The sequence below is a fragment of the Larimichthys crocea genome, chromosome XIII, assembly GCF_000972845.2.
Source record: "Larimichthys crocea isolate SSNF chromosome XIII, L_crocea_2.0, whole genome shotgun sequence".
Classification (NCBI taxonomy): Eukaryota; Metazoa; Chordata; class Actinopteri; family Sciaenidae; genus Larimichthys; species Larimichthys crocea.
Genome location: NC_040023.1, coordinates 25735281 through 25760057, shown reverse-complemented (window position 1 = coordinate 25760057; position 24777 = coordinate 25735281). Strand labels below are relative to the sequence as shown.

Here is a 24777-nt window from a genome sequence, read left to right as displayed (position 1 = left end):
CCAAAAACTATGCAATGTGCACTATAATCATTCAAAAAAAGGCATACTGTATATCACAAATTCACATATTAAAAAGAAGAAACTCATAAACAAGCAGTATAGCATTTCTCTGCAGCAGAGGCATAATGAGAAGGATGCAATGACCAGCAGTGTGTGTGTGTGTGTGTGTGTGTGTGTGTGTGTGTGTGTTTGACAGCTATTCTCTCCCTTAAAAATGGACTCCATCCGTTTATCCTTTAGCAAAAGTAAAAATAGAACATATCACTCTTTGCAACTCTCCAGAAAAAACCCTTCATTGTCCATGCAATCTTACACGGAAGATCCGCAGTTGACGTCACAGCTGCCAGGTACTTGTACGGTGACATGCGGCAGTGGCTGAATGGAGGATCTGAGAAAGGTTAATTAGGAGCCATGACAGATGTCAAGTCTGAATAGCATCATGGGGGGGAAAAGGGCGGGAAGAAGAGGAGGAAGACTTTCATGCAAATCTTAACAGTACAAGTCATTTAATATCTCACTGTAGGGTCTCAGACAGTGTCCCGTCCTCTCTCACACATCCGAATTGATGCTCAGGTTGGCCAAACGTGGGTCAGAGTTTATCTCGTACCTGTAATGGTACCCCTCCATGTGGTCCCTACAAGCATCCCGGATGTTGTACATCCACCGCTTGATGCCTTTTCTGTTCAGGTAGAGCACCAGCAGGAATATGACGCCAATCAGAGCCAGCACCAACCCCAGGAAAACATAAGAGGTCTCCAGAACGCCCTCCATGTCGCCTGAACACTTAAGGCGCGAGTGCTCTACCTGCAGGAGCGGCTGGTGTCTCAGACCCTTGGGCTCCGCGCAGGTCAGGTTCTGCACGTCGACGACCTGAGTGGTGTTTTTCAGCCACGACAGCATGTCCTCGATGAAGCAGTCGCACCGCCAAGGATTCCCCGCCAGCCGGATGCGGAGACAAGGCTTGTGGCTGAACTCTGCCAGAGTGGAGGTGGGCAGATCCCTCATGCTGTTGTCCCTCAGGTCAAGGTCACACAGTGGCGGCACCTTCAGCGTCCCGTTCTGAATGGAGATGATGGAGCTGTTCTGCAGGCTGAGGTTGACCAGGTTGGAGAGGCCGGCGAAGAGGTCGTCTGGAGGAATCACAAGGTCATTGTTGGACAGGTCCAAGACTGTCAGCTGGTGCAGGTTTCCACTCTGCAGGGAGCTCAGGACCACATCTATAGTGGAATGACTGTGAAAAGACCTGCTGAGGTTGAGGACCTGTAGTGTGTTATTATGAGGGAAAGCTCTTTCACTGAAAGTCTGGATCTTGTTGTTGCTCAGGTCCAGACGCACAAGGTTTGGCAAGTTATCAAATACCTTTGCACCCACAGACTCCAGCTCATTCCCACTGAGATAGAGGTCTGTTAAGTGTTCCAGTGGGTTTGGGAAAGAGTCCAGACTAATACGGGAAATGTTGTTTCCTGTGACGAACAAGGACTTGGTATTGGTCGGTAAAGAATGCGGAATTTCGTCCAAGTCCTGGTTTTGGCATTTCACAATTTGTGAGGAACACGAGCATTTGTTCGGGCAGCCGTGGCAGGACTGCACGACCGCGAGGAGCAAAAGCAAATACATCATCCCAGACTTGATTTCTCCTCGGTTCCATCCAGACGACGTGCTCAGCAGCGGGCGCATCTTGGGTTGTAGAAACGTGTCGGCGCGGAGCGTGCGTAAAAATCACTTTACAACAATCCAACCCGTCACCGCCTCGTTCTTCCACCGGGAAACTTTTTTTTCCAACTGTGTGTCCCGCCTTTATCCTTCCGAAAGCTGCTCCCACATCCAACTCACACTCCATGCAACTACCCCCAAACCATCCTCCTTTAGGACATGTCTACATTTCCACGAGGGTAATGGAGAAGTGGACGAGGCTCGCAAACTTCTCCGTTGGGTTTTCAAACCTCAAGCTTATTTATATCAAAGCTCCGCGCTATGTTTACAGTCCAGACAAAAATATTTATCCCGACACAGGATGTAAACTGTAAATAACTTACTGGTGCTACTGCTTTCGATGCAGACAGCGCTGCATGTCTCCCAGAGGTGCCGTGTATTATATGCGTACTTCCAGCTTATCGCTCTTAAACGGAGGGAGTCTGGAGGGAGAGACTAAACACAGCAGCTCAGTGCAGACCACTGGAAGGAGGGAGCATACCATTGTTCAGCCGAAAGAGGGGTGAACTGAAAACTCTTACAAGTTTATTTAGATTTTGACAATACAAAAATCACTCGTGGTGACGACGCGCAGCTTTAGTATATTAGTCTAACCTCGGCTGTCAAACGTGTAGTTGTGAAAATGGCAGCTAGTTTCCCTAAAAAATGAACCCGGCCCGGTGGCTCAGGGTCTAGGGACCTCGGAGGGGTCCCCGAGGGAGCTCCAGTGACGTCCCAAGCAATGTGGGAGAACAACTGAGCTCCACTACGTCAGTCTGAATTGAGGCAGCAGTCTGTTTGAGACAGTGCAGTCACATATTTGTTCTGATCAGACATCCACACAGAAGTATGGGTCTGTACTTTGTTTTGGAAATGATTCAACAGTTTGATCTATGAGGCCTAACATGAGGTTTGATATCTAATCCGGTTCCACTCAAACCCCATTTGTCTCAGTGGAAAACACATAACCTTAAGGAATTGATGAAAGACAAAAGGAAACAGGCAAAGGAAACACATTCATCATTTGGTCCACTGATAATGTCACATCATTGAACTCAGTATTTACTATCTATCTAAAAAAGTCACAATCTTTGTTCGGATCCCTGAGGATTCTTCTGAGGAGTCTTTATAAACTATCAATGAAGGAGGGGAAAAACACTGTGCATGTTGACATAAGACTGAACCGCATAGACAACACACTCAGAGTAAGAGCAAACAAAAATGACTCTTGGCTTAGATTTGACATAAAAGTTGAATTACATTTCTCAAAAATTCAAAAGGCCATCATTCGTTTCTGAAAACTTTGATGACTTTGTTTCCATGTTCAGGAAAACATATATGAATGTATGAAATATTATTTGGTTGAATGTATGTCCCATATTCTGTGGAAAAAGTTAAAGGGAACCCACAACAAAGAGTAGGAATAATTCATTTTACACTTCTGTGTGGTGCAAAGTAACTAAGTACTGTAGTTAAGTACACTTTTGAGATGCTTTACTAAGTACATCCAAATTATGCTACTTCATACTTCTCCTGTACTTTATTTCATGGGAAATATTAGGCTTTTTTATTACTTCACTACATTTATTTACATGCTATAGTTACTGTATGTTACATGCATACATATATAATGCACTGTTATAGATTTGAGGCACGGCAGACCCTCACTGCTATGTTGCTTATCTCTGCTGTGATTTACACGAGGTCATTACGTACAGATTGTCCCACAACAAAAGTAACAGAAGTGTCCATGAAGTTGCCTCAAAATCTTCTTTATCTTGTTGCACATGACATTAACTTGTGGTTTCAGGACCTTGAAGGCCCTTGAAGTGAAGCACACTTTGCCAGTCATACTAATACAGTATACTTACACATACTTTTACTGAAGTAAAGGATCTGACTACTTCTTTCACCACTGTCATGTAAAACATATATATAAAAAAAAAAACAAAAAAAACATATTTTAAAAACAGTCTCTCTGCTGTCATCTTTTCACCTTTTTGTTACTTAGCCAAATAATGATGAAACCAGAAGTGTAACATTTGAAAGTATTCAATAATGTGATATTATTTCAGAAAACAATGGATTAGTCGGATTCTTTTATGTCTTTACGTGGTCTGCACATTTCCATGTCTCCTTTTGAGAGATGACCTTGTAGGGAAAGCATTGTCTGCCAGATTATGCAGGATTACACCGCTGAGAAGCAAAACTGTGGATGTGTTCACGCGTGAATGGTGAGGGAGGGCGCGCTCATCAATATGTCATATTTGTAAACCCTGGTGTGGATCCTAGTGTAACCCTAGCTTTACCCCCCTTTGACCCCCTCCTATTCTTGGCCTGGGGTCAAAGTGACAATCATCTAAGTAATTCCATGAAACCTGGATCAAGGCTGAAAGTGATACTCAACCCAAAGTCTAACTATGAGACAATCATAGCTGACATCTACTACACCTACATCTACATTAACATAAATGTGGCATACTCAGAAGATAGATGTAGAGTGGAACATCAAATTATTTGCATTCTCTTTTAGAGTAATGCACATGTTTTGTGCAAAAAATAGTTTTATAACAACTCTTAACTGCTTTTCTCTTCTATTAGAATAGAATAGAATAGATCTTTATTGTCATTGTCACAGGTACAACGAGATTGAAAGTGCTTCTAGTTAGTCAGTGCAACATAAATAAAATCCTAGCATTAAAATAACTAGTAAGTGTTAAAAAAACTAGAATAAATAAGAATAAAGATACCTGAGACATTAAAATGTACTAAAATAAATAAAATTAAACATATGCTAAAATCAAAATAAATACTAAATATGCTAAAGGGAGCATACACCCATTACGTAAAACATTAAAACATTGTGCACATTATTTTTGGCAGCATTCACATTCCATACTGTGTGGATAAAAACTGTGTTTGAATCTATTTGTCCTTGCACCAATGGCTCTGTATCGTCTATTTGGAAATACAGACCAATGTAATGATATAAAATATATGTGAATAGCATTAACACTGTGTAAAACTGTGCTATTTTCATGGATAAGGTGTTACTGTCGAGTCTCTCATGAGGTGCGAAATGTAACACTTGTTAATTAAGCTTCTTGTATTAGATTAAGATTAGTTTATGATTTAAGATTTAATTGGTTATGTGGCGCTTTGTCATGTATCACGTTGTTTTGTAATATCTTATTATTTTGTATAATTATGTTTATAATGCAAACCCTAAATAAAATATAAATAAACAAAATGTCCTATGACGTCATAGCTACAGCAACAACCTTTGAGCGCAACTTACAGCCACAAAAACGAGCCAATAGAATATAACGATGCACACGCCCTGACCAATCACAAGTCTCGTCATAGGCGAGTGCTTTATTGTTTTTTTTTTAACCAAACCTGCAGGGTTTCAGGCTGTCACAATTTGCACCAGTGCAAAAAAAACAAAAAACAAACCCTGTTAGCTTCTCTGTCCTGTAGTAATGTCACAGTGGATGTACGCCGTTGACGCCACCTCCTCCATGTCCTCCTCTTTCTTTATCTAGCGGAAGGTAAGACGTCCCGCAGCTGGTGTTAGCTGCCGATGATGTGTCAGTCCGGCTAGCTGCCAAGGCTAGCGCCAGCTAACAACACGTAGCACATGCTCAAACACTTTATATGTTTATATGTTTTTATGTTTATTATGTTTATAGTGGCTTTGCTCCACGCTGGGTGCCACATTATGATGTTGTTTGACGTGAGACCATGTCCCTGCTTGGACACTCTGAGCTAATACTTAGGTGAAGTTGCTAAGCTGTCACAGCTAGTCCCATAGTTATGTGTGAAATATGATAATTGTTTTGTATCCCGATGAAGAAATGGGTTCATAGTGTCTTCAACACGCTGGTTGTCTTCGCAGAGCCCAATGAGGTGTTAAAAAAGCCCATACAGAAAACTAAAGTAGCTCCTCCTCAGTCCTCATTAAGAATATTGTTAATGTTTTAAATTTCATTAACATTATCATATGCAAGCTGACGTCACATGCAAAGTTTAAATTGAAGAGCCTCCTCACAAGCAAACCTGTCGACTCAGCTGACCTGTAATCAGGCCAAACTCACTGACCTTTGCATCTCACCATCCTGTACACAGAGCACTGCCTAAAGTATGCAAAGTGTCAATGTTCCCAATCTTTTTTTTTCTTTTTTTTTCTGTGTGTCCACAGGTGCACTCTACAATTATGGAGTTTTGAAAAAAAAAGTGAACACTTTGGGGGGGAAAGGGGGCCTTTCCCCTCAAGTCTGATGGTTGGACTGCTGGACGAGAAGGTCAGAGGGTTGTTGGAATTGTTGCCTTTTGTAAACTATTAGAGTATATAGAGGAGAAACTATTTTTGCAAACATTACTATGTAACATTTTGTATGAAATGCACAAGAGCGTTTGTATTTATTGAATTCGTGATGCCATTCGATACTACAGGCACCTTAGTTTGTGTCCAATTCTTGGTTGAAATGGTGGACTGAACCAAGTCGGAGAAAGGCTCTGGAGTCGCTAGGGTGCGGTGGAACCTCAACACAAGCACAATTCTAGCGCTCCAAACCATTTTGACCCTTTGTTGGCACTTTTTTTTTCTNAAAAAAAAAAAAAAAAAAAAAAAGCCAATGCACATGGGTACTCCAGATAAGACACACCACCTGGGTAAACTAGCAAAACACTCCCTCCCCAGAGGGTTACACAACCTTCTCTTCAGGGTAAACTGGCATTAGTGAAAAATGTTTTTTCTTTAAAGGAGTGGTGCGTAGGATTTAGTGGCATCATGCAGTGTAGTTTTTGATTGCAACCCCCCTGTCTCAGCTTCATACACCTTCCAAGTGGGGGGAAAAACCCCAAAACAAACTATGGTTGCTGCAAAATGTGATAAAAATGTCCATTATGGGCTACTGTAGAAACATGGTGGACTTATTCTAAGGTAACAAAAACGTAAATGTAATTATTTTCTGGTGATTATACAGTCATGAAAACATAGTTATTGATATTATGTTCAATTTCCACCATATTCTATGAATAGAGCCTCCTAAATCTGACACACTGGACCTTTTTTTAAAGTATGACTCATACTTTCTCCAGTTGGTACTCAGATGTAGAAATATTGGTTAAATTGTCCTTTTTGATAAATGAATATGGTGGTTGCAACCACGGTACATTATTATGAGGCATGCTGTAGTAAACCATGGGCGCTGTTCTCGGCTAACTGGGTTTGGAAGGTGGAGGCAGAGTCAAACAGAGGGCATAGTTGCCCTCTGTTTGACTCTGCCTCCACCTTCTGTGTATCGATTAGCCTTTCGTTGTCCTGTATAGCCTTAATTGGTGACTTTGTCTGAGCATGGTTAAACCATGTTACCAAACTGTGCCAGCCTTTCTACAGTTTCATGCATTCGTCATGTGCGCGCTCTTAGTGTGATTAATATAGCTACTGGCACCAGTGCAGCCACCCCCCTGTGATGTGTGTACACACCAGGTGCTAGTTATAGTAGATTAATTAATGCAGAATGACCACGTTAGATTTGCTGTCATTTCAGTCTACTGTTCGGCCTTTGTGTGTGCTTTGTGTATTGTTAAAACACAATGAATCAGGGCTTTGTGTCAGCATATTATTGGTGTTTACAGAAGAAACTCGATGTTTGAGGTGGGTTCTTTTTTTTTCTGCCCAGCACGACTTGTCATACAGAGTAATTTCATAAAGCCTAAGTGGGGGACAGATGGATCTGATTTCATGACCACACAATGACCCAGTGGCACTGGGTATAGTCTTTGTCTTCTTACCCCAATCCAGCAGGTGCCAGAGGTTAAATATTAATTCCACAATGACATGTTTTTAATTAAATGAACTACACTGCTGTGTATGCATGTGTGTGAATGTCCACATCAATGTGATACTTTGGGAAACATCCCTGCGCTCTATTGAAAGCTTGAGGGGAGCAATGTATTAGTAATGATGTTTGCTTTTCCACTTGTGCCCTGGCCTTTTATTGGCACAGTGTTTTACTATTACTACAAGAGGGCTTGGACGAGGGTCATGGAAAGAGATGCATCGCAGCCTCTGAGATGAGGTCAAAATTATAATGACAACAGCCTTAATCAGCATGAACTTCAGACAAACCTTTTTTTCCATAGAATAGGCTGTATATAGTGTATAAAACTAAAAGCAATAAGAGAGTAATCACTTATGTTCATGTTCTTCTCCCTGTAGGTGGTCCTGTGTAAGTTCCACTCTGTGTTCCTGTCTCAGAAAGGCCAGGTCTTCACCTGTGGACATGGACAGGGAGGAAGACTCGGCCACGGAGATGAACAGACTTACCTGGTGAGACTTGTTACAGGCCAATGTGCCATATATTTATAAATCTTTTGATTGAGTCTGTTGCAACAATCCAAAACAAACATTCATGATCAGCATTTTAAGCTGATTAATGACCAGCTTGTGATAAACAAACTCATTAAAGATAGATTCAGTTGATCAGCAGATTTTCTATTTTTTCTTTTTTTAGATGTAGAGACTAAGAAACAGATGTGTTGTGTCTCTGCTTCAGTAAGCAGAAAGTTCAGTGTGTAGAAAGACACACTTGAGATATAAGTTGTTTACTTGCCTGTCATGGCCTTTTAGGTAAATATTAATTAATAATTTTTAGCCAGTTGTCCACCACTGATAAAGGTGGAGGTTCCTCCCTGACCTCAGCCACATACTGTAAGCACAGAAAAAATGTCTGATGTGGTTGAATCCTCTGTTTCAGCTCAACTAAGACGTTCGCTTTTGACTGGCCCTGTCAGAGAGCTATTAAGCAGGAAGACGGATATAAGAGATAACACGACACAGAGTTGAACCCAGGTCACTGCAGCAAGAGCTCAGCCTTTCAAACATGTGGCTGAGTGCTACCAGTTGAGCTCAGGGTGCCCCAGAGAGATGTTGATTTAACTATGTTGGACAACCTATTATGGAGGCTGTAGTTTACAGTAGGGTGGAACTGGGCTGCATCATATTGAGAAGTATTTCTAATGTTTTACTGCGTACAAACAAACATGAGGGATAAGGGAAGAATATTAGAAATGCGCTTGACAACCGGAATAATAAACATCCAGTTGACTTATCTTTGAACGTTAACTTTAACTTTAAACTTAACTTTGTCCTCACTTTGAAAATTGTAAAACTGAAATGTGGATACACAGATATTACTTGTTAGAAGCATCCATTCATTGTTGGTTTTGGTCTTTTCATGGGATTTATTTATAATAAGAAAAATAAAGACTATGCCCAGACTTGTCCTTTTACATTAACTCACTGCAAAAAATGAATTTAGAACAGCAGAAAACAACAGGGCTCCTGCTGTGATGGTGCCATTTGAGTGACTACAAGCAAATAGTTATAAATAAAGCAATATTATACACAGGTTTCTTACCCTGCTGCTAAAAATTCAGGCATGGGATGCTGATACAAATGTAGAGGAAACGATGCAATCTAAAGTACCTTCTAGTTGTAAAAAGATACCATTGATCTGTTTGTTTGTTTCTCTTATCTTTGTCATTATCCTCTTCTCCTCTCCACAGGTTCCTCGCATGGTAGAGGGTCTGATGTCCCATCACTGCTCCCAGGTGGCGGCAGCTAAAGACCATACGGTGGTGCTGACAGAAGAAGGCTACGTTTACACTTTTGGCCTCAACACCTTTCACCAGCTTGGTCTGGCTCCTCCTCCTGCTTCAGCACATGTCCCCAAACAGGTAGGAGGTAGCAGGGAGGCTAATGGAAAGGGACTAATGACATTTAGCAGGGCATGTAACGAGCATTGCTTGCATGCAAAATAAAATAAAATTAAATTGTACGAGGACTGCTCGTCTTTAATTGATAATATGCAAGTTTCTTTTTGAGATTGTGTTTTATACGACCTGTATGTTCAGAATTTATTAGAATCTCTTCAATCCTGCACACTTCTTACACTAGGTTGATGTCTGTCTAATATGCTGTGTATGTAGGTTTTCTCCAAGACACTGAAAGGCAGGACAGTGATTGGAGTTGCAGCTGGAAGGTTTCACACAGTGCTGTGGACCAGGGAGGCAGTCTACACAATGGGACTGAATGGAGGCCAGCTGGGTGAGTGTCAGCAAAGCCAGTGTATGTACAATTTAACCATGCCACAGAGGGCAAGAGCCAAACATTTTACTAATATTTTCAGAAGCTATGAATAATCTTATGTTATTTCATTTGTTTTTTAAGCAAAGGGCCAGTATGAAAGCAGTAACTGCATACGGACATCTTTAAAATGTTCCTGTACAGTACATTTTGTTATCCACTGTGTATTGGTCTCCAGGTTATTTGCTGGATCCTAACGGAGAGAAGTGTGTGACAGCCCCGCGGCAGGTATCAGCCCTGCACCACAAAGACGTTACCATAGCCATGGCAGCAGCAAGTGATGGAGCAACAGTAGTCGTGACTGAGAAGGGGGACGTCTACCTGCTGGCTGACTACCAGTGCAAGAAAATGGCTTCAAGGTGAACGGGGGTGCACAACTTATTACACTGCACAAAAGACTGAGGTGGCCTTGTATTGAATTTTCTGCCTTTCATTAAAAGCAGTAGTGGGCAAGTCTTTTGTTAACATCCAGTATTAATTCCTAACGAACAAAAGACTGCATATTGGGATGTAAAGATGTGATCTGTGAAGAATTAAAGGTGGTACTCTCTTTATATTCTTCCGTGCTTATAAATTTGATTGACACGTGGAGCCTTTTCAAGCACAACTGTCCGCACTGCATCACCTCCGCTATTCTAATCAGACCTACTATGAATGGTGGCAATATTACAGAGACGTTGAAACACCCACTAAACTGTGGTTTGCATATTGTGCTGCGAACATGTGTCTGATGGAAAAGGTGCAAAAAAAGTGCATGTCTGTTAAATAGCAACATTAGATTTACACGAATGTCTGTTTATTTACTTTTGATTGTTCTCTTTCAGGCAGCTGAACATTAAGAAAGTTCTGGTCAGCGGTGGTAGTCTGGATCACCGTGTGATTCCACAGATCCTGAACGAGGGGGGAGGGGAAAAGGTGGCCATCTTGGCTTTAGATGAAGCTGGAAGGGTAAGTGCATACTTCATTATTTGACTTAAATCAATTATAGGAGAATAAAACTGTAGTTTAGTCTCACCCCTGCATCAGTTCCTAAATGTTAGCGCAGTGAGAATGTCATCACATTGTTATTTTTGATATTGCTTTGCTTCCCATCTTGTTATCTAACCAATGGTGCAAGTAGACAGTTACACAACCTAAATCAGGCCGGTCGAGAGTCGGATCCTAGACATCAAAATAGTGACTAAGACCTGTGTTGTTCTAACTTTCCTTAAATTTTCTCCCTCCTCCGTTTTCCTCTCTCTGTCAGGTGTTTTGCTGGCGTACCTGCGGCAGCTCAGTGAGACAGTGCCGGTGGGCGTACGGACGCCAGGTTTTCATGTCGGACATAGCTCTCAGCAAGAACGGCATGATGTTTGTGACTCAGGAGGGGGAGGGCTTCAGCGGCGTGTGGGCTGGAGAATATAAGAAGTATGGGGAGAAGAAAGGTGAGCAATTTAGCAACATGGTGTACTGAATCATAAAGTTACATTTTTTGCAATTGTTAGAATATGTTTTCACTGGACTTTTATCGACTGTTGATGAATTTGATCTGAGACTAAACATTGAAAATGAAATGCGACCTAAACCTAATTTCAAGTTTGATTTTAAAAGAATGTGTTAATGTAAGCTACAAATCTGGTTTACATGCTTCTTGTAATCTTACAGAGGTCAGTGTGGAGGTCTGTGGCCATTCAGACGCTGGGACCCTGTACGAGCGAATCCGCCTGGAGAAACTCCCGTATGTCCACAGAGCTGTCAGCATCACCATGGACTCTAAAGGCCGAAATTTTGGAGTGCTTCAGTCTGACCCCAAAACAAGGTAAGTCCTCTCCCTCTTGAAGGAGAAAATGCTGTGCACAACAGTGTAGCCTAAAAAGATGTTTTGGGACAGGTTGCACAAGTGAAGCGTGAGTGAAGTGAAATCTGCTGTGCAGCCAGTGTTGACAGCTGCTTTGATAACATTTGAAGCAGGCTGATGTGAAACAGATGACTCAGGCTGAACAGGCTGTTAAAAACTACCATGAGTGACACTTGAGTGATAACTGAACTGGAGTAAATAAATCTGTGAAATCATCATGAGGTGATTTTTAAGGAAATCCAAGTCTGCATAAAGAAGGCTGGAGGTTTGTTAGTTTGTTCTTAATCATCCTCCTCGTTCAACTGTGATAATTAAATCAGTATTAAAATAATGTCTTTGTTTTAACCATGTGGTCATGTTGTGCTTTGTCATAACGCCACTGAAACCTGCTTTTTTTTTTATTACCCACAAGAAGCTAAGGATGTTGGATTTAGTATTCTTGTGGCTAATTATACTATAACATCAAGAAAATTTGTACAGCTAATTGGTAAACAGAAAAGGGCGTTTAGAGAAGAAGAGTATCTAGCAGATATAAAATATGTTCCTATCTTACAGTAAAGCATGTAACTCTGCCATCTGCAGGTGGAAACCTGCTTTTCAAGAGATGGGAAGCAAAAGAAAGACAGACTTTAAAAGCATTATTTCCCCGGGGGCGCAATAATCATTTACCACTAAATGTTATGTTGGCACATTTAGTCCTGTTGGGCAGAATACAGAATAGAGGACTATTTATCTCATCCAGTTGGGTATAATTGTCTTTGTTTTTAGATCTCTTCCCTGCCAATACAATACATTGCTTCATTAGAGCTCTGATAGATGTTTTCTTATTAAAAATTGTCTCTTCTTTATTTTAAATTAGATAATAGTCTTTGTTTTTGTCTTCCGATTGATTATTTTCTGATGTCCACCACATATCTTTAATCCAGCTTGTATGAGATTCCCATCATTTCTCCATCCTCCTTCTCCCAACACTTCCGGAGCCTTCTGGATGAGGCAGACGAAATGGACAGCATCCACGATGTGACCCTTCAGGCCGGCAATTGCACCTTCCCGGCACACAAGTACATCCTATCCATGAGGTCCGAGTTCTTCCGCAAGCTGTTCATGTCTGAGCATTGCAGTGTCGATGAGGAGCTTGATGGAGAAGTGAGGAAGAGCGAAGATGCCGTGGGCTGTGATTTAATCATTTTGGAGAAAATCCCAGCAGACATGCTGGAGTACACCCTGCACTTCATCTACACAGACTCCTGTGAGTTGCTGGTGCACGGGGCCCGGCCCAGAGTCTCAGGGGCGCTGACGGGACAAAATCAGGTGAGGGCAAAAGAAAACAATTCCTTAAGTGTTATTCATTATGGCCTCACCCTTTACAAAATATTCGCATTAGCCTTGAAGAACTGATTTTTCTTGACAGTCTTGCATTGTCTCATCCTGTCTTGGCCAGGACTTGGAGCAGGAGAGGCTTATCAGCAGCCTGCAGGACTTGGGCTTGAGAGGTCGTTCAGCCCTGGACGTGTACCGCTCCCTCCCCCCTGCAGCCAAAGGAGATGGTGACAAGACCAAGAGCAAGTGTGCCAAGCCTGGCAAGAAGGGGAAAGGAGGCAAAGGTGACAAGGCTGGGGCCAATGACGGAGGTGCCAACCCAGTGAAAACCTTACAGGGTGTTGCTAAAAAACTGGGCCTGGGAAGCCTGTCTGTACGGTGAGAGACCGAGTGTGCTCCAAACCCCGAGGCAAAGATCAGATTTGGTGTTAATGTTGTTAATCGTGGTTTCTTTGTTTCTCTGCAGACTCGACGGGGTCAAATATGAAGGTGGAAAGATCAATGTTATAAATAAAAAAACTGGCAACAAACCAAAATTCTACCAGAAAAAATGGTGTGTGCATATATACTATTATTACATTAGACTGTAAAAAACACATTTTCTGATCTATCTTGTGTCTCTTTGTGCAGCTCCTATCTGTGTGATGTTACTCTGAAATCTGAAGATGGGAAAGAGTTTCCATGCCACAAAAGTGTCCTCTGTGCAAGACTAGGTAAGACAGATCCACACATCAACAAAGAAGCATCAGTATATTAATAAAGTTGATATTTATGCATAAAAGTACCTTAAATCTGCTGCTGGTGTTTTTTTGTTTTTTTTAACAGAAAGTAAGTCACAAATATTTAAACTTTTGTGTCCAACTTTTCTGCAGAATACTTCAACAGTATGCTCGGAAACCCCTGGATTGAGGTATGCCAGATTTTTATTTTCAATAAATGTGGACATAACCACACTAGTACTGATAATAAAGTTTTCTTCCGCCACGTCAGGCTACATCCTGCACTGCACTAGAGATGGCCACCAGCTCTGAGATTCTGCAGGTCATCCTTGAGTATATTTACACAGACGAGTCTCCCACCATTAAAGGTAGTTTCTCAGATTATGTTATATGACAACACTTTCTATAAAGTAAGAAGGCATGCTACCAAAACATCGTATTCTTTCTTTGCTCCACAGAGTCTCTGAATGTTGAGTTTGTCTGCAACGTGTTGGTTGTGGCTGACCAGTTGCTAATCACCCGACTGAAGGAGATGTGCGAGGTCGTCATCACTGAGAACTGTATGTTTGTCTTTCTATCCAGTGTCATTTACTTTGCCCTTATCTGTTTCCTGCTTCTTTTATTTCATGTCATGAAAATTAAAATTTTACTCTATTTAAATCAAGTATAATCCTACTGTGACATCACCCATGGGGTTGTGGACAACTGTTTTGAAGCCTGTAGTTTGATATTATGGGAATCCCCATCTTGGTATTTAAAACCCAGAAATAACCATATTNGTCTTTAGTTGTTTATTTGTAGCTAGGGGTGTGACGGTACACACAAGTCACGGTTTGGTACGTACCTCGGTATGGGGGTCACGGTTCGGTACAATGGGGGGAAAAAAATAATCTTTTTTTCATTTATTTTGAACAGACACCAATTGACTGCAAAATCAAAAAACATCTCCTGTTATAAAAGTAAAAAATAAATAGAATAAAACAAATGTATTCGGAGGGGTTCTCATTCTGTTAATACAGAGGAAAAGATAGACTGAGGTAGTCAGGTAGCACTTCTTGCTGACTGCCAACTTTGGTAAGGTCATTATAAGTAACATTTTCAATGTTGTATTAGAAAGCTAAATATAAACTATACTGGCACAAGTGAAACAAAACATTTACAAACAGAACTGCATAGCATCTCCTGATGTGAAAATACAAAAAAAAATACACAAAATATGAGAAAAAAAAAATCTGTGCCTTTAGGAGCAATGTGTCACATGTGTGATTAACTGAGTCTGTTAGGTCAACCATGGACCTCTTGAGAAGGTACTGAAGTGTCATTCAATTTTGAGTTTTAAAAAAAATAGTTTGTCTACATTGTCTGTAGTGAGGGCAGATCTGCTGGCAGTAACTATATCCCCTGCAGTTGAGAAAACCCTCTCGCTGGGGACTGAGGTGGCAGATACAGCCAGGTAATACCTTGCCAACATGGCTAGGTTAGGATAAAGAGACTCCTGAGCCTTCCACCAGGCAAGCGGGTTGGAATCAGTTGAAATGCAGTCCTTTGCCATGTAGGCATACACTTCATTCTTTGACTGCTGCCTCCAGTCTGGTGCCGTCACTGGAAATGAAGTTGATGGACTGGCCTAAGTGCTCCCAAACAGCTGATTTAACCCAACTTTTTTTTTTAAACTCACTTAGACGTATTCGTCATATGACTGCGTGCACCGAACTGTGATGCCCGTGATGGTTCGGGACCAAATACAAATACCGTTACACCCCTATTTGTAGCTACACAAAGATCCTATAAAGAAACTAACTTCAAAAGTTTACATCGGACGTTACAAATTTGTCTCGATTTGTAGACGTGGAAGCTCTGATACACAGCAGGACAAATTCTTTCCTTGGCAGGAGACAACTAAAAATATCTTTTCTCATCTGTGTGTGTGTCTGTCTTTCTTTCTGCCCCTTTTTTGTGTTGACCTCAGAGCGCTGGATATTCTTAGCGATGAAGTGCTTGTGGAGCTTTCTGCAGCCTACAGGAGGATGGTGAGTCACTCCCACCTCTAGAAACTCCCCAATCTGAATCTTCCTTTCCATAACTTCAATGTTTGCTCATTGTTTATGTTGTGGAATCTTTTCCTGATAACATACCAATTAAGTGCAATGCTGAGAAACGGCTCCTCAGAAGTTCTGAACACAGCAGTAGTAGCTGTCAGATTTTGATCTCCGTCTTACGGTTTACAGAATAAAGGCTCTCTAGACTCATCACTTTGCTCCTGCAGTAATTGCTCCAGTAGACTTTAGCTACAAGACACTTTGTGTCCTGAATAAAATAATTGACTTGGGGCAGAAACTAATGTAACTGTTTTTGTTCGTTATATAACACAGCTCAATGCAGCTATTTCTGACGCATACATCTATACAGCTTCTAGCAAATGTACAGAAATAGTGCTTGCGTCATGAAAGTGAATCAAAATGCAGTGAAGGAAATAACTCATCAAATATTGTTGACTGATTTGATGTAAATGTGTACAGCATCAGGTTCTGCTGACATATTTCTTGTGCGTATCTCACTAAGTAGGTCACTTGCAACGTCTCTCTAGAGTTTTTAATTGTTTTGTTGTTTTAATTTCAGATCCCAGCCATGCAGAAGAGGGTTATCACTCCATATCCTGGTGCCCCAGACCTCAGTATGTATGAGGATGAAGATTTGGACTCTGCTTTCAGTCCCAAACCAGAAGCAGAACTGGATCACTCCTGCAGGTACACAACCATGTTCAGTATCTCCATGTGTACTCTTTCTTTTTTCTTTTTTTTATTTGGCTCCTCTAAAAACAACCTAACCAGGCTCTCTGCAAGTCCTTGCAATCCACTTTGAACTTCTAAACTGTGGTGCCCCAAATAAATATGCACTAATGATTGTACCACATGATTCCCCCAGGGAAATGCTGCTAAAGAAGGCCAAGATGAAGGCTAAAAAGAAACCAAGAAGACGCTCTGACAGCTCAGGGGGCTACACTCTCTCTGATATCATTCAAAGTCCCCCTGCTGCAGGTAAACTTACACACACAGAGGATATATTGTTTTGACATATGTTGTTCATTAAAGACCAACAAGACATTCTACACTTTACACTTTGCTTTCAAAAGGTTGTTGTCATCATCTCACTAATGCACTTTTCTTTCCTCTCAGTGGTCTCAGCGTCCCTGGTGAAGTCCGGGAAGGCGAACTCTACAGAGTCGCTGCAGGAGCTGCTCACATCTGACTCGGAGGGCAGCTACATGGGGGTGGGCAGTCCCAGAGACATGCAGTCACCAGTCTTCCATGACAGAGCTGAGGTTAATATATGACAGAACAGAAGTTATCCACTGGCCATTGTATAATAATGTTGGATAATTATAGGAATGTGGCTACATTATATGGAGTGGTGGAGTTACTACTTCAATAATACAACAGGTAAAATTGTCACTTATCATATGCAGGATGAGAAGGCTTTCAGTCAGAGGCTTAAGACCCCACCCAGCACCCCGACCTCCCTGAGGGACTGCCTCCCGACTCCCCCAAACTCTGCTCCACAAACCATCCCCAAGGTCCTTCCCTGGTGAGACTTTATTCCTACAATCACATGTCTTCTTCCTGAAAATATTGTAGGTTGAACATCCATCAGTGGTTTAATCTGTCTTGAAAAGCAGGTTTGGCATTTGATACACATTAGTCTGACTTTAACAGACCTTACATTCTGCCACTTCATTTAGAGGAGGGGGTTGGAGAAAGGAGGAAATGTTTTTATCCCTAGTTAATAAAAAAGTATTGAAAATTGAACTGTGCAAGTGACTGTGTTATTACAATCTGCAGTCCTGCACGTCCACCCCCAGTCCTGGATCTGAGAACCATCATGGACATGGAGGCCAACTCTTTGCAGACTCTCGGAGCGACTCCTAAAAGCCCTGGAAGGTATCTGCTGATATTCTGCATGAAGAGATCATTAAAAACTAATGATTTATATCAACTACTTTGTGATGGTGATCAATCAATGCTTTGAATTGCCATAGAATTACATTTGCACTGTTGCCTTATTTATATTCATTTTGTCTTACTATACTGCCACATGAATAAACTTCAGCTAACAGTATATATTTTTCCCTTCTGTCTGTAGTGTCAGCACCAGCATTAAGCACTCCCCTATTCCTGCTAAACTGTCCCAGAAGCAGAGGAAGATGTTGGCAATGGCCAACAAGGAAGCCAGTGTCGAGTCTACTGCATCCAAACCAACCCCCACAGTCACCCCATCCAAAAGCAGTGGGAAGGCCTGGTGAGTGAACCCAATATGAAGACTCATCTGTCCACCACTCACAACTGTCCAGAAATAACTTCCAGATAGATAGATGTTTGTACATGATGTTTATATCAGTGACAAAGTTTTGCATGTACTGATTTGTGTGGCCAGATGCTGCTATTGGGGGGAGAAAAATCTGCACATCCACTCTGGTTAGTTGAGAAAACATGATCTTTTTTGCAGGAAACAAAAAATAAGCCCTGGCTGCAAAATAATGTTTTTTTGTTGACAGTAAATCCTCCCTACCTACTCACCCTTACTCGCCTTACATTGTAGATTTAAAAACTTGTGGACAATATATCTAGGTGAAGATGCATCTTTCTCACTGAGCTTTTTAGACAATCGTCAAAACACAACAAAACAGGTCACTGGACTGGTAGCAACTAAAGTGCAACCATCTTTTAATTTTATTGAGAGTTAATATGTGCTAAAATACTATTTCCCCCTCTGCAGGGCAACAGCAGTCCAGTCTCCACCCTCCTCTTGCTCATTTCGGGCGCTGCTGGAGGAGGAGGAGAACCGCTTGATCAGAGTGGGACAAACGGGAGCGCAGAGGGGCCAAGGTGCCCAGGTGTCCCCCGTTACTGCTACTCCTGCAACCAGGAGGGTCACGTTCAAATGTTCTGAAAGCAGCGAACCAGAGAGACCCACTGGGTTAGTATCTATACATAACACACACACGCACACAGCAGTACCAACACACAAGAAAGGTCACTGTTACAATAAGGTTGATAAGGTGTATTCTGTTCCTGTTCTGTTGTTTTCCACTTGGTGGCACTGTTGAGGTGTCTTCATAAAACTGTAGTTGGGTTTATTGTTAATCAGCAGCTCACAGACAGACACACACACACACACAATCTATGCAAGATTAGTGTATGACATTACCTCAAGTCAAACTGAAATATTGAGATATTCATTTAAATTCTCGTCTCATTTCTTATCAGTTTGAGAAAATGCCAGAATATAAACCTTCTTCTAATCTTGTGGGCTCTCATGATCTGACAAACCTATTCTTAATCTCAAACTCACTTTGAGAGGAAGTAATGAGGAGCGTTTATCTAAGACTGATTCTCCAAAATGATGAGAGTTGTGCGTCTGGTCGAATGAAAGCACTGACTGACACGATGTCCTCCACTTAGACAGATTGAGGGACACTGTGGTCTGAGTGTCGAAATGACCCAGTACAGCTGGCTTTACCTTCCCGCGGACACTGAGTCACCCATAACCTTGACAACATCCCCAGACAGCTGGACAAACACAGCACATGCAACCAGCAGTGTGAGCTCCAGTCCATAAATTTGCATTTCTACATGAATGATTTGTCTTTTTATGGGGTTTATTTCTGATGTAGGCCTGTGTGAGTGTGAAAGGAAGTGAAATGAAACTGTGAAAGCAATTTCAAATCTTAAGAGAACCTTTTGTAAATGCATTTCTTTCAACTGATATCATACTTCCTGTGCTCTATGGTTACCCACACATCATGCTGAAATCTTCAGAGCAGACTTGTAGATATTAAACAGCTGTGCAAGTCACTCTAGTGAAGGCGGTGATGTTAATCACTATTGATAAGGGCAGCCCTCGTGTCACAGCAGATCATACAGAACAGGGAGCAGGTTTCAGGTTCCTTTTAGTATTTGGATGAGCAGAGACGGATGAGTTCAAGGCTCAGGAAGCAGCAGCCTCGTATATTCACGTTTGCCTTCTGAGACACTGTTTCCATACCCAATGACAGAATTAATACAGATGCCTTTATAATCCTTGCGTGTTGATTGAATGTCTGACTTTTTTTTTCTCCATCTCTTTATGTCTTCTGTGAATATTTCCAGTTTCCATATGACTTTAACATGCTTCATGTTGAGTGATTATAAATGTTTTTGGCCGCTTTTATAACCAAACTATTACTGCAGTGTGTCTCCGTCCCTCGTGTAGCAGCTATGGAATAGGAAATCACTTAATGTGCACACAAATCAGACCGCAGGGAGCTCGGGTCATCTATTTGGCATGTCATATTTTACATGTCATGTCAAATAGATGGTCGGACTCTTTGTGGAATAGGAAAAAGCAAGAGAGTTTGTGTATTTTGACAGTCAGAGAGGAAATGTGTCTGCAATCATATTTTTTTTTAAGGGAAATGGTTTTGTGTGCGTGTTTAACACAACTCGTATACAAGGCAGCTTCAAAGTGCTGCACAAACATTTAAACTTTAAAAAGAAATGTAAACAAGTCTTAAAAGATAGAATTAAACAAATCTGGACATGTATACAAATTTAGAGACAACCCTGATGACTGAAAAATGAAATGACATAAAAACAGAAACCAAGCAATAAACACAACGTCAGAAGGCAAAAGAAAATGTTTAATCCTTTTGATCCTCAAGGAGTAAGATTTTTCGTACAAGATTTCTGGAGGGGAAAACCAGGACCGAGACAATAACAGTAACCTAACATACTGGAAATTAAGGCATCAGTTTTTCCATGTCAGTTGATAGAGAGGTCTGCCGTGTTGTATCGTTCGTTTTACTATCATCATTTAAAAAAAAAAATCATGCTGCAATAATGACAATGAAAAGCAGAAGCAACATTGCTCCACCTGCACGGTGAAGAAATTTTATTCCAAAAAGGGGAACGACTCTTAGGTTGTGAAAGTGGTTTGGTTACAAAAGATCAAATGAAAATACACTACAATAAACTGTACTAGAAATGCAAAAGAGTGTACCAACAAAAGGGTGGAGTACAACAAACTTATTTCACCACCTCAAGCAGAAACAACCGGTTGAAAAGGGGTCAAAAGAGCTTAACTGCTATTGTGAGTTCTAAACCAAATATGTTTTAGGCAAAGATAGGCAGCTTTTTGGTAACATGTTTAAGTCTTCTTCAAAGTCAGAGTCTACGATGGTGTCCAGATTCCTTACTTTTAGGCTTGAATTGACCAGTTCAACAGTTTTTTTTAATTTTATTTAATTTTATTTTTTATTAATCTGGTCAGTGCTTTACATCGGTTTTTCAACAGAATTGAAGTTGTTAGTGGTTTGAGCATTGTCTGTATAATTATGATATTGTTTTTGCAAAAAAATGTACGAGGTTATGAAGTGGAATCCCGTTTAAGGTATTCTCTAGACCTAAAAGCAAAAAGTTGCTATTCTGCAGATACCCACACAAGTTTAATCTACCATGATGTCACCTATTGGTTTGTGGACGACCATTTTGAAGCCTGGAGTTTGGCATCTTGATTTTGTTGAGCCAGAAGTGATCATATTTGGACGAGAGCGTGGAGCTGGTGGTTGACTGTGAGTTGGGTTGCCTTGGTTTTGACTTTGTTTTCAAGCAGGAAAAAGTGGCGGCCTGCCTGGTCAGACACTCTTCTTGTATTACAGCGACAGCGCACTTAAAAAAAGGTTTGAGGAGAGAAATGGCCAGTACAGTAACAGAATCTAGATTCATGTTTGATCAGCTGCCTAGTTTGACAGTTTAACGTGATGTTTTGTGCCTGCCGTGTTGCGCTGGACAGACTCACTGAGAATAACTTGTCATTCACAATGTAGCCATGCCCTAAAACATACCCTGCTTTCTCTTCTATTTTGCTCTAAATGGGAGCATTACTTACAAAATTACCTGTGCGGAAGAAGACTTGAAACTTGTGTTTCAGGCTATAAACTCAAAAGTAACTGAGTGAGAAGTAGGGCCATTTTCTCAAAAGCTTTCGTACAATCACACTTTTTTGTCGCAGCCATGTGTGCTGCCCCTACTGGCCATTAGAAAGAATCTAAGCATTTAAGACTTTGACTTTGGCGTTGACTTTCCAAATCTGGAAGCTCCGTCCATTAATTATATCCTCAATAATCCCACACAATCTTCTGGTCCACCCAAAATTTTGTAATTCAAATGCATCACTGAGGTCTAGACGAACTCTTGACACAACTCTTGTTCGCATCTGTTTCCTGTCTGCTTTTGCAAAAGTCATCTGAGCTGTCTGAGTATTGTATTATAGAGACTTATTTAGTCCCGTTCCGTAATCATATAAGAGGTTTGTGAAAGCCAGGTGGGCAGGCGGTCGTTCACACACAGGGGCTTGTCAGTAGTAGTTGGCTCAACCTTTGTCCGTGCACTGATTCTTGTTGCTTTCACTCTCACAGCACAGGCGCTGATACCCATCCTCCTCTCTCTCTGTCACCCATCTCTCCCCTCAGGCCCTGGGTGATGGGAGCAGTGGGCAGCCCTCCCCTCTCCTCCCTGGTGACCTTTGCCTCCATCGTGGAGGAAGAGAAGCAGCAGGAAGCCGCACTGATCCGCAGCCGAGAGAAGCCGCTGGCACTCATCCAGGTAACACATCTTGTTTGTGCGCGTCAGTGAGCACACACTCGCTCACACCGACCTGCCATGACTGAATGTATAGCTTGTGTGTGCGGCATCCAAGTGGAAAACATGATGGTAGTGTTTCAGGGCGGTATGGCAATAGCATGGTATCTTCTTTCTGTCCCTATGTGGCAGACATTTTTCTAATGAACATCAGATTCTCCACAGTGCTGGTTAGAACTGAGGTGCCTCCAGTTTTGTCCTTTGACAGCCTTCTCTGCACCGTCTGCTGCCAGGCTTCTGTCAACGCCTATACAAACCCCCCCCCCCTTTTTTTTTCAAATCTGGCTTTCTGGTTGCCATTATGTAAAACATTCGCATTATCTATAAGCTCTCAGTGTCAGCATTTTCTCTCTCACCCTCAAATGAAGTGTGGTTTTTGTTGCCCGCAACGTCCCCGACTCGAACTCCTTTTCTTGTCTCTTTCTGTCATTGTAGATAGAAGAGCGAGCTATCCAAGACCTACTGCTCCATTACAAAGCGCGTGACAACCCAGATGAGCTGATAGTGGTGGAGAGGTCTTCCAGAGGTCCTATAGCAACTCCAACCTGGAACAAACACTGATGTTAAAGCAGCACAGGCGCTACAAAGCATCAAATTGAGAACATGCCCTTTAGTCGTCACTCTTATCATTGGCAGTGTCCGCGAAACATCATCATCCATCAGTCCACGATGAGACCTCTGACTCTACCTGTCCGACAGGAAGGGTCTGATGCAAATCTACACTAGTCTCTGCAGTGTTACTTTAAGTTTTATTTTATTGCTGCTCAACGTTTTGTTTGTATGTGTGAAAGAGAAGAGTGAATGTTTTCCATAACTGGATCTGGTCTTGAAGAGAAATTTTGGGCCTGCATTGTTTTTTCTCTTTTCTTTCAATATATATTTTGGTAGGATTATGTCACTGCTCGGCAAACCAGTAATACGCAAACTTTCCCAAATAAATATTGTTACTTATGTGAAGTTGCCAAAGAAATGGAATTGTTCGAGCCACAAAATGGGTCCAAAATACTTCACCTCGAGGGCTTGTTTGTGTTAAATCAGCCAAAGCTCTCAATGTGATTAGAGAAAGTAAGAGTGCCAATTATCAGTGGCAGAACATCAGTGAAGTGAGCTGTTTACCAAGACAATATGTTTAGTTTCTTTTTTTCTTCTAGGTACTTACATTGTTTTGTCTGATTGCTTAAGCTGATTTGCAGTGACACGCTAACCCTGCTGGAATCAGTAAATGTGTGTATTTTAAAATATGCGTTTCATATTTGAACTACATTATTTAATGCAGTCATAGTGAATGTTAAATGCTTCAGTAGGGTTGATTTGCGTGGAACTGGCTTTCCAGCCTCTTGAGTTAGTCACCAGTGTGTTTTAAAGGCGGTTGTGTGCCTTTATCAAATAATGACGACAAACATGCAGATACAGCAGCTAAAATATCTTTTTTTTTTTTTCGTCAACATTTATTCTCCAACATTAATTTTTTTTGCTGGACGTTTGGTAGGTATCTCAGATCAGGACCATGTAATCTCATCTTCATATGCCATTTGTGTGTTTGTGCGTGAGGATGTGAAGAGAAAATGGCATGTAATAAATGATCTCAGCTGTGCAATGATCCCGTCTCCTGTCTCTATTTCAGTTTAGACTGCAGTGAAAGAGACAAATTTAATTTTCTTAATTTCCTCGCTTTTTTAAAATGATTTTTTTTTGATTGCAGAAACTTGGTCCTTTTACTGAGAAATGTGACTCTTACTGCATCTAATAAAGATAACATTTAATCTGCCTGTCTTCTGACACTTTAGCTGCCCTGCATGAGCAAAGGACCATTATCAAGTCTCAGCCTGTGATTAACTGTGATGACCCTGATCTGAACAGCGAGTGTGGCAATTTAGGGATTTTATTGGCTGTAATTACAGTTAGAGCATCACATCGGAAGTCAGGGGGAGACGGCTCGTGTGGGAAATATTAATTACAGATTAGGATCTATTAGTGGGCGCTGAAACGACACACAAATCAAAGCCTTAGGGAAAAAGTCTGCCGCCTTACATCACTCTGCAGTTTGCCAGGCTGACGCCACGAGCCTGGAAACCAATGTGGAATTTTTCAAAAGGACTGCTCATCCCGAGCATCTGTGTTCTGAATAAAAATGTAGTGTTTTTGCAGGTAGCAGAGTGTCTCACACACGTTTGAAGCATGAAAAAGCAGCCTACGATAATGTATAGTGTTTAGATTTGCATGAGTATCTCAGAGCATTATCCTGATTCTGGTCTAACTTGGGATATGATCCTAACAGTATCCAGATTTATGATCATCTGTGTGCAGTTAGGTTTTTATTTCTCAGGATCTCACGCACTATCCTCTCTACCAGCAAAGATTTTCCAGAAACCACAGTAA

At 41.4% G+C, this 24777-nt stretch overlaps 2 protein-coding genes across 2 annotated transcripts; one reads left to right on the top strand and one right to left on the bottom strand.

Moving 5' to 3' along the window:
- Nucleotides 1-213: 213 nt before the first annotated feature.
- On the bottom strand, nt 214-2200 carry tpbg (trophoblast glycoprotein). The gene has a single exon (XM_027287351.1). The coding sequence runs from the start codon at nt 1675-1677 to the stop codon at nt 550-552; it is 1128 nt and encodes a 375-aa protein (XP_027143152.1). The 5' UTR covers nt 1678-2200; the 3' UTR covers nt 214-549.
- A 5252-nt stretch (nt 2201-7452) lies between these two features.
- On the top strand, nt 7453-23998 carry ibtk (inhibitor of Bruton agammaglobulinemia tyrosine kinase). The gene is made up of 26 exons (XM_027287192.1): nt 7453-7470; nt 7919-8029; nt 9268-9438; nt 9691-9808; nt 10026-10206; nt 10672-10795; nt 11094-11271; nt 11492-11645; nt 12611-12995; nt 13126-13382; nt 13471-13557; nt 13635-13717; nt 13877-13914; nt 13995-14091; nt 14182-14283; nt 15092-15176; nt 15693-15753; nt 16343-16470; nt 16649-16761; nt 16900-17045; nt 17190-17308; nt 17563-17661; nt 17864-18019; nt 18497-18697; nt 22230-22362; nt 22834-23998. Exons 1-26 carry the CDS (start codon nt 7453-7455, stop codon nt 22957-22959), a joined length of 3471 nt encoding a protein of 1156 aa, XP_027142993.1. The 3' UTR covers nt 22960-23998.
- The last annotated feature ends 779 nt before the right edge of the window (nt 23999-24777 follow it).

Coding starts and splice junctions, on each gene's coding strand:
- tpbg (XM_027287351.1), bottom strand. CDS start 1,677: ATGCGCCCGCTGCTGAGCACGTCGTCTGGATGGAACCGAGGAGAAATC.
- ibtk (XM_027287192.1), top strand. Junction 9,809..10,025: donor ACTGAATGGAGGCCAGCTGG/GTGAGTGTCAGC, acceptor ATTGGTCTCCAG/GTTATTTGCTGGATCCTAAC. Junction 17,046..17,189: donor TCTTCCATGACAGAGCTGAG/GTTAATATATGA, acceptor TATCATATGCAG/GATGAGAAGGCTTTCAGTCA.